Source organism: Bidens hawaiensis, unplaced genomic scaffold, assembly GCF_021521415.1.
Source record: "Bidens hawaiensis isolate Kalapana, Puna unplaced genomic scaffold, B.hawaiensis_p1.1 tig00018403_1, whole genome shotgun sequence".
Taxonomy (NCBI): Eukaryota; Viridiplantae; Streptophyta; class Magnoliopsida; order Asterales; family Asteraceae; genus Bidens; species Bidens hawaiensis.
Window position 1 is genome coordinate 422,680 of NW_027492774.1, and position 8,883 is coordinate 431,562.

The following is an 8,883-nucleotide window of genomic DNA, read 5'->3' on the forward strand; positions in this document are numbered from 1 at the left end:
AGCAACACACGGTATCCCGATCGAGTGCAGAATCAGAGTATAGAGCCATGGCAGATGTAACATCAGAGATGACATGGGTACGTCGTCTTCTCATAGAGCTCGGGGTTGTTTCTGACTTGATGCGGTTATACTGTGATAGTCAATCAGCCATTCACATGGCCAAGAATCAAGTATTTCATGAGAGGACAAAACATATTGAGGTCAACTGCCACCTTATCAGAGATCGAGTAGTAGGCACACAAACAGATCCTCCATCCATTTCAACCAGTTCATGTGAAGACAAACTTTCAGCTAGCAGACATTCTAACTAAACTGCTCCGGAAAGCTCAGATAGATTTTATTTGTAACAAGTTGGGCATGATTAACATCTATGCTCCAACTTGAGGAGGAGTGTTAATAGTATTTTATGTATTATGTTAAAAGTCCATCATGTATCTAGCTAGAAAGCCCATGGGCCCAGTTTAGGTTATAATTATGGTTTGTTACTTGTATATATAGGTGTACTATCTAGTTGTTTATTATCAATAAAAATACACACCATTTCTTTACAAATACCATTGCTGACTCAGTTGGGACCGTTCCATCTCCATCCACGTATGAGTATTCAAGCTGCACAAAACAAACAGTAAACACTCTCAATGCTAACGAATTGAAACAGGTTCAGGTCGAACGGTTCGTTTTGAATGGTAATTGATGGATTTGAGTGGCTTACCAATGTATGGCATATTTCAGACGGGTCGTTAATTGGATCCGTTTCTGAACCATAACTACACACACACATTTCAATCAGAAAACACAAAATAGTACGACATTATGTTTTTATTTGCAATCTTTGTCAAACATACCAAACATCAAAAGGTGTATCCCATGATGTTCCATAAATGTTGTAGAACTCAATCCCTTCGGGTAGCTGCACATTGTTTAACATCTTGCGTGTAGTAGTAGCCCATTTGTAGATATCTTGATTAAATGGTAACGGTATAGTCTTCTTGTTGTATTCGATCTGCCACGGTTGAACAAAACAAAAGAGTTGACTTCTAATTACATGTATTCATTTGTTTTTATTTTATATCTTTGATAATCATAAAAGTATTACTTTGTAAATATGATATTTCGATTGTTATAGATTTGTATTTTAAATTCGTTGACATATTAATTCTATACAATACAATTTAAAGAGGGAAGGAATTATGACGGTGAACTAAATGGAATGAAGCCGGTTCGAAGCCATATGTCATCTCTAGCGGGTTGGTGATGGCGCCGACTCCATGAAAGATGAAAGAAGAAACGGGACCCGGCTGGTTGGAGGATCGGGAAGAATGGTGTTCCTGCCCATCTTGCACTATTCTTCCCGATCTTCCAGCCCACATGACCTATTTCATCTTTCTTCTTTCATGGGGTTGGCATCATCAACCCGCAAGAAATGAAATTGGCGTCCATACCGCCTAGGCGGAATGGTGTTACCACTTTTACCGATCTGTGCCGGCTCCATCTTTTCTTCCATTTCGTTCACCCTATATATATAGGGGAAGGTTAACATACAAATAGAAAAATGGTGCGAAGAGTACAAACTAAAATAAAGTTTGAGGCGGTGGCATTTTTGTAAATAAGTGGAAATCATGTTTGTAGTGTAATTACATAAAAACTCAAAAAAAACGTTGAGTAATTTAATTACGCTATATCTTTTGCAAGTAGTGTAATTTAATTACACTACACAATTTGCAAATAGAGTAATTTAATTACTCTATATATAAATTATGTAGTGTAATTAAATTACACTACTTGTTTCAGTTAGAGTAATTATTCTCTAAGTAGAGTAATTTTTGAATCTGCTTATTCTTCTTCCTTAAATAGCCTGTCACAAAATCACCCATGTAACTACAAATTGATTAGGAAATCGTATGCTTTGTTTTTACAATTGATTGATTTCCCGTCTATGTAACTAAAACTGATCATTGATTGATCGATTGAAAGTAATTTCAATTACACTACTTGATTCAACTAGAGTAATTATTTTGTAGTAGAGTAATTGTTGAATCTGTTTCTTCTTCCTCAATAGCCTGCTTAAAACTCACCCATTTAACTGCAAATTGATTGGCAGATCATAAGCTTTGTTGTTTCAACTAAAACTAATTTCAAGCTTAGTTTTGTATTTGAAATTGTTTATTGCAGTCCTCAATTGCTCTTCAATCTCTTCAATTGAGCGAAGGTAATTGAGCAATCATTTACCGAAATTGAAACCTCGCCGCACCTCCTCTTCCATCGCAACCGTCGTCGGAATAAAAAACACTCCGGCTACTCTTGGCTATGGAGGCAGGTTTATTCAGTAGAATATCTTCGAAGTTACTGACAAGTATAAAACTCCGATTATGCCGATCGGAGGTGCCGTTCTCATTCTGCGTTTTTGTTGTTGTATTGAATTGGTTACGGGTTTTTTTTATTTTTGGTTCGCACGATTACCACGAAATTCTATTTGTATTTGATCCAACCCCATATATATATATATATATATATATATATATGGAAACTTCTATAGGCATATAAAACATTTTCACACGTATGAAATATGTTACATTATACAACATTGCCGTTTAGATGACATAATACCTATCTAACGACTGATTTGACGACTATATCGCCATCAATGATAACAGTAAGCTGCAAATACTTTTGCATGTTCTTAGGATCATGAGTTACTAAAATGCAAAGCCAATGCCATTATGTAATGTTCAAGATGAACCGGCGACAATAAACAAACCATCATATTTTAATCAAACTAAGTAATTAATTACCCATGGTCCCACGCTACGCGACGGATTTGGAAAATGCATATCGTAGGTAGGGATGGCAATGGGTCGGGTTTGGGTCGGGTTTAGGTATTCCCAAACCCATACCGGTTATGAAAGTCCGTCTCAAACCCGTTCCAAACACATCGGGTAATTACCCGTCGGGTTTCGGGTTTTCCCATCGGGTTTCGGGTTTCTTATCGGGTTTTGATAAAATACCCGTTGGGTATACCCTGCTCAAAAGCCGCTAGGTTTTTACCGGCTTTGACAAAGTATAACTAATCGATTACAAAGATGGTTACCATAAAGATAAAATGTCTCAAATAATTGACATAAACGAGTTTCGACAAATAATATATATGGAATATATTATATATATAATATAATAAGCTATATCGGGTATATAATCGGGTAAATGAGTTTATGTTATCGGGTAATCGGGTCGGGTAATCGGGTATATTAGAAATCCCAAACCCGTCCCAAACCAACGAAAAATTTCAAAACTAATCTCAAACCCTAACGGGTCGGGTATTACCCGTCCCATTTATGTCGGGTTTTGGGTTTTCCCATCGGATTCGGGTTTCATTGCCATCCCTAATCGCAGGGTCATTTTCGATGACTTTTACATCAATATAAACCTCGCGAAAGAAGTTCTCGTATAAATGTTAACAAAATTAAACACATAGCGGCGGGTCAATATTGAACAAAGTTTATATTGAAAACAAGAAGATAAATACTAATTATAAAAATAAGTATAATTTAAAAAACTACTTTTATATTAAAAACAAGAAGATAAAAACTAATTATAAAAATAAGTATAATTTTAAAAACTACTTATTTGTTATTAACGTTAAAAGAGTTTAAAGATTGTTATCTGGTCTAATATTAATGACCACATGTTACGCAATTGACCATAGACTAATACTAATGACTATATAGTCTAATATCATGTAACACAATACAACATCACCATATCAATCAATCAATCAATTATGCTCAGTAAAATCCCACCGACAGCAAAGCTATAAGTAGGATCTGGGGAGGGTGGGATGTAGGCACACCGTACCTCTATCCAAAGGAATAAAGAGGTGGCTTCCAGAGAGACCCTCGGCTCTAAGTACATGTGTATGAAGCAAAATAAAGGAAATCAAAGTTTAACAGTTATATAAAAACTACTACTAATTATAATAATATTAATAATAAGATCACAGTTTAACAGATATATAAAAGCTAATAATAATTATAATAATAATAATAATATATGTAAGGGAAATACCATTATGGTATGTGACCTAAATAAGTTAAGTCTAAGCCCTAAGGTAATCAATTCTCTCTAAAAATCCTTAACTTTAATTCTACTTCTCCACGAATTCCTATCCTCAACCATGTCCTCGGAGAGGTTTAGGTCTATCAAATCATGCCTAATCCTCTCATCCCAAGTCAATTTCGGTCGTCCTCTACCCCTCCTCCCCTCTATAGTAATGTTTTCTACGGATCTAACAGGATTCGTCGTCTGTCTTCTCTTTACATGTCCAAACCATCTCAATCTCCACTCTCTTATCTTGTCTGCTATGTTCGCCACCCCTAATCTCTCGCGAAACACAACGTTTCTTATTCGGTCTAGCCTTGTGTGCCCACACATCCAACGTAGCATTCTCATTTCTGCTACCTCCATCTTCCGCACTTGTGCCTTCTTGATGGCCCAACAATCTGTTCCATATAGCATTGCAGGTCTAACTGCCACCCTATAGAATTTTCCCTTTAGTTTAGTCGGGAAACTCTTGTCGCACAATATACCTGTGGCTGCTTTCCATCTACACCATCCTACCTGAACTCGGTGGGTCACATCACTGTCTAATTCCCCATCGCTCTGTACAAATGATCCTAAATACTTGAACTTCGTTACCTGCGAGACCACCTGCCCTTCAATTGTGATCTGTGCGTCTTCATTGTCGTTTATCCCCCCAAAATCACAGTGGAGGTACTCCGTCTTAGATCGGCTAATCTTTAAACCTTTTGTCTCTAAGGTTGTTCGCCTCTCCTCAAGCCTCATGTTTAGATCTTGTTTTTTCTCAGCAAGTAACACAATATCGTCTGCGAACATCATGCACCACGGGAGAGTCCCCTGAATCGACTTTGACAACTCATCCAAGACTACTGCAAAAAGAAACGGGCTCAACGCTGACCCCTGGTGAAGACGTACCTCTACAGGAAAGAAATCAGTATCCCCCACTGGCGCACGGACACTTGTTTCACTCCTGGTGTACATATCCATAATTATCTCTATGTATTTCCTGGGCACTCTTCTACCCTCCAAGCACTCCCAGAGCACCTGTCGTGGCACACTGTCGTAGGTCTTTTCTAGGTCAATAAACACCATATGTAGATCACGCTTCTTCTCCCTATACTTTTCCATTAATCTTCTTATAAGGTGTATTGCCTCTGTGGTGGAACGCCCCGGCATGAAGCCAAATTGGTTGACCGTAACCTGAGTTTCCCGTCTAAGTTTACCCTCAATCACTCTTTCCCATAGCTTCATAGTATGACTTAGTAGTTTGATTCCTCGGTAGTTACCACAACATTGGGCGTCTCCTTTGTTCTTATAGATAGGAACTACAACGCTGCTCCTCCACTGGTCTGGCATCTTACCTGATTTGAGAATACTATTGAACAGAGTAGTTAACCACATGACTCCTTCCTCCCCCAGACACTTCCACACCTCGATGGGTATGTTGTCTGGGCCAACCGCCTTAGACCTTCCCATCCTCCTAAGTGCATCCTTCACCTCTTCTCGTGTGATCCGTCGGCAGTAGCAGTTATTCGATTGTTGTCGTTGAAAGTTTGTGTTGTCATGTTCTTCTTGGTAAGCTCTCCCATTGTTAAAAAGATTGTGGAAGTAGGTTTGCCATCTTAGCTTGATGTCCTGCTCCTTGACCAGTACATGCCCATCTGTATCCTTTATGAATTTCACCGGTCCTAGATCTTGCCTTCTACGCTCCCTGGCTTTGGCAATCTTAAACATAGCATGTTCCCCCTCTTTTTTTTCTAGACTTTCATACATCCGTTTAAAGGCCGCCTTCTTTGCTTCCACCACTGCCTTCTTCGCCTCTATCTTGGCCGTTTTGTAGTTGTCCCTCAATTCCACTCGCTCCTCCTCATTCGTGCACCTCATTAGCTCCCTAAAACATCCTTGTTTGTCCCTTATCTTGTCTTGCAGTGCGTCATTCCACCACCAAGACTCCTTATGCCCACTTGTCTTTCCTGTTGTGACCCCGAGAGTCTCCTTTGCTACTTGGATGATCTTTGTCTCCATAGCTTCCCATATATGAGTTGAGTCCCCATTTAGTCGAGCCCGCGTATGCAGTATGAGTTTATCCTTAAATAACATCACCATATAAATAACATATATTTGAGACATACAAAGTGATACAGCATATCTAATGACTGATCTAACAATTCTGTCACTTGTTACATAATGAATGATTTTAGCAAGAGAACCCATAATAATGTCAACTCTTATTTCACAAGGAATAATACAACATAACCACAACTCCCTTCAATGATGCCAATAACCTATAAATACTTTTGCATGTTCTTAGATCATGAATTACCAGGATACAAAAACATCCGTAGTAATTTAAGACGAACCGACATCAACAACTTTAGAGCTCTTCACCCGATACCTGCTCAGTTCTTGGATTCCCAGCCATTTCCGTATATATTCAAATACAGTTTCATCTCTTAGTAATGGCCGGTGAGTACCCGGGATTCCTACTCGCTCTATTGCGTCAAATCCATCTGCCTGTAGATCACATTCCAGTTCCGGGTCAATGATGTTTGACCAGATTATTAAACATTTAAACACACAATATATATATATATATATAATACTAAATGTAGGGACAATACCATTGCTGACTCGGCCGGGACCGTTCCATCTCCATCCACGTATGAGTATTCAGGCTGCACAAAACAAACAGTAAACACTCTCAATGTTAACAGATTGAAACAGGTTCAGGTCGAATGGTTCATTTTCGAATGGTTCATTTTGAATGGTAATTGATGGATTTGAGAGACTTACCAATGTATGGCCTATTTCAGACGGGTCGTTAATTGGATCCGTTTCTGAACCATAACTGCACACACACATTTCAATCAGAAAACACAAAATAATACAACATTATGTTTTTAAATGCAATCTTTGTTAGACATGCCAAACATCAAAAGGTGTATCCCATGATGTTCCATAAATGTTGTAGAACTCGATCCCTTCGGGTAGCTGCACATTGTTTAACAGCTTGCGTGTAGTAGCAGCCCATTTGTAGATATCTTGATTGAATGGTAACGGTATAGTCTTCTTGTTGTATTCAATCTGCCACGGCTGAACAAAACAAAAGAGTTGACTTATAATTACATGTGGTCATTAACAGACAGACAAACAGTATTATGAGAGTTTTGACTTTTCGAGTCAACTTACTAACTCAGAAAGAAGTTTCAAATCTTGGGTTTTTGACTTTTTGGTTCAACTTACTAACTCAGAAAGAAGATTCAAATCCCGGGTTGTTGACTTTTTGGGTAAACTTACTGACTCAGAAAGAAGTTTCAAATATCGGGTTCTGAAGTTTCAAATCTCGGGTCATTGACTTTTTGGGTCAATATACTAACTCAGAATAAAGTTTCAATCTCGGGTCATTGACTTTTTCGGTCAATTTACTAAATCAGAAAGAAATTTCAAATTTCGGGCTTTTGACTTTTTTGGTCAAAGAAAGTACCTCATTGTCCTTCAATGCTTCTTCAAACAGCCCCACACAACCAGATATGCCATATGTTTCCCTTTTGACCGAATCTTGTTCGTTTTTTGAGTTATTTCTCCATACCACAATTTCAGGTTCCTTTTTCCATTTGAACTCTGGATTAGCAAGCATCTCATATACAGACGGAGATTCTACCAACTGAAAACACGCAAAAACAAAAAAAAAACAAACTTGACGGGTTTCGTTTTTAATAGCTAATTATTTTCTAAAATGAGTCAAAATCATTATGTTTTACCAGTTGATGCATTGACCACCTTGATACAAAGAAGTAGCTTTCAAGTCCCTCCACAAATTGTAATCCGGTTAAAAGGGAATCATTTATGGCTCCTGGTGCACCTGATACACATATGCATAAACATTAGCTAGCTCAAATTAGTTACTAATACGCATATGCATAAATATTATGGCATGCGAGCACATCAAAATCCAACATTAGGTGAAAAGAAATGTAGTTATACCTTGGAAAGGAGTTGCAATAGTTATCCACTTATTCACATACTTAGCGAACACCTATAGCAACTAGACATGTGTCATGTTCTTCAGTCACAATGAAGTATAGATGTAAACAAACACCTATAGCAACTAGACATGTGTCATGTTCTTCAGTCACAATGAAGTATATATGTAACTTTGGGCTCGATCTCAAAGTTAAAGACACCAGCTCAACTTGGCTCGGCTATCTTAACGAGCTGAAATGTTGAGCTCGAGCATGGCTCATAAAGAGCTCGAGACAGCTTGTGGCTCGTCGAGATAACTCCGTTATTTTAAGATGTTATCTTTATACACATGTTGAGTTCAGGTACATATCACCTTTAACGTGCGAATGGTATGAAGCAAAGACAAAAAAAAAACGTGTGTTGGCAATTTCGTAGAAGAGTAATTACGAAAACGCCACCATGTGGCTTTTTCTTCACTTCGTATACTTTGCACCGTAAGTGTTATTTGAATTATACATCCATCGGCGTCGCGTTAAATGACCACCACCACCGCCTCACCACTACTTCAGCCTCATTAATCCACCACCACTCTTCTACAAATTCCGTGGCTTATTTGGCGTTGGTTGCAATTCTCTTCCAAAGAGTGTAAATGCTACTGCTTGTAACATCCTACTTTCGGTTATATTAATAAAATAAAGTTCGTTTATTTTATAGCGGGTCGTTATCGGTTTAGTTGAATAGAATACGAGATGGACTTGTGTTGGGCAAATGGATGTGGGTTATGGACTTGGGTTATGGAGGAATGAAGGAAAGACCATGGGCCTAAGCCCATGATCAAAAATATAT

General features: G+C 38.2%; 1 protein-coding gene across 1 annotated transcript; it reads right to left on the minus strand.

The window, feature by feature from the left end:
• Positions 1-507: 507 nt before the first annotated feature.
• On the minus strand, positions 508-7,976 carry LOC143555881 (phospholipase A(1) LCAT3-like). Its single transcript, XM_077045352.1, has 5 exons — positions 7,836-7,976; positions 7,559-7,738; positions 846-1,003; positions 713-767; positions 508-609 (listed from the first exon to the last, which is right to left on the minus strand). Exons 1-5 carry the CDS (start codon positions 7,845-7,847, stop codon positions 508-510), a joined length of 507 nt encoding a protein of 168 aa, XP_076901467.1. The 5' UTR covers positions 7,848-7,976.
• Between the last annotated feature and the right edge of the window lie 907 nt (positions 7,977-8,883).

What these genes read in the sequence shown, in the direction of transcription:
- LOC143555881 (XM_077045352.1), bottom strand. An exon ending in GATACACCTTTTGATGTTTG is followed by an intron (nt 768 to 845) that starts GTATGTTTGACA and finishes GTGTGTGTGTAG; the next exon opens with TTATGGTTCAGAAACGGATC. An exon ending in CTGAAATATGCCATACATTG is followed by an intron (nt 610 to 712) that starts GTAAGCCACTCA and finishes TGTTTTGTGCAG; the next exon opens with CTTGAATACTCATACGTGGA.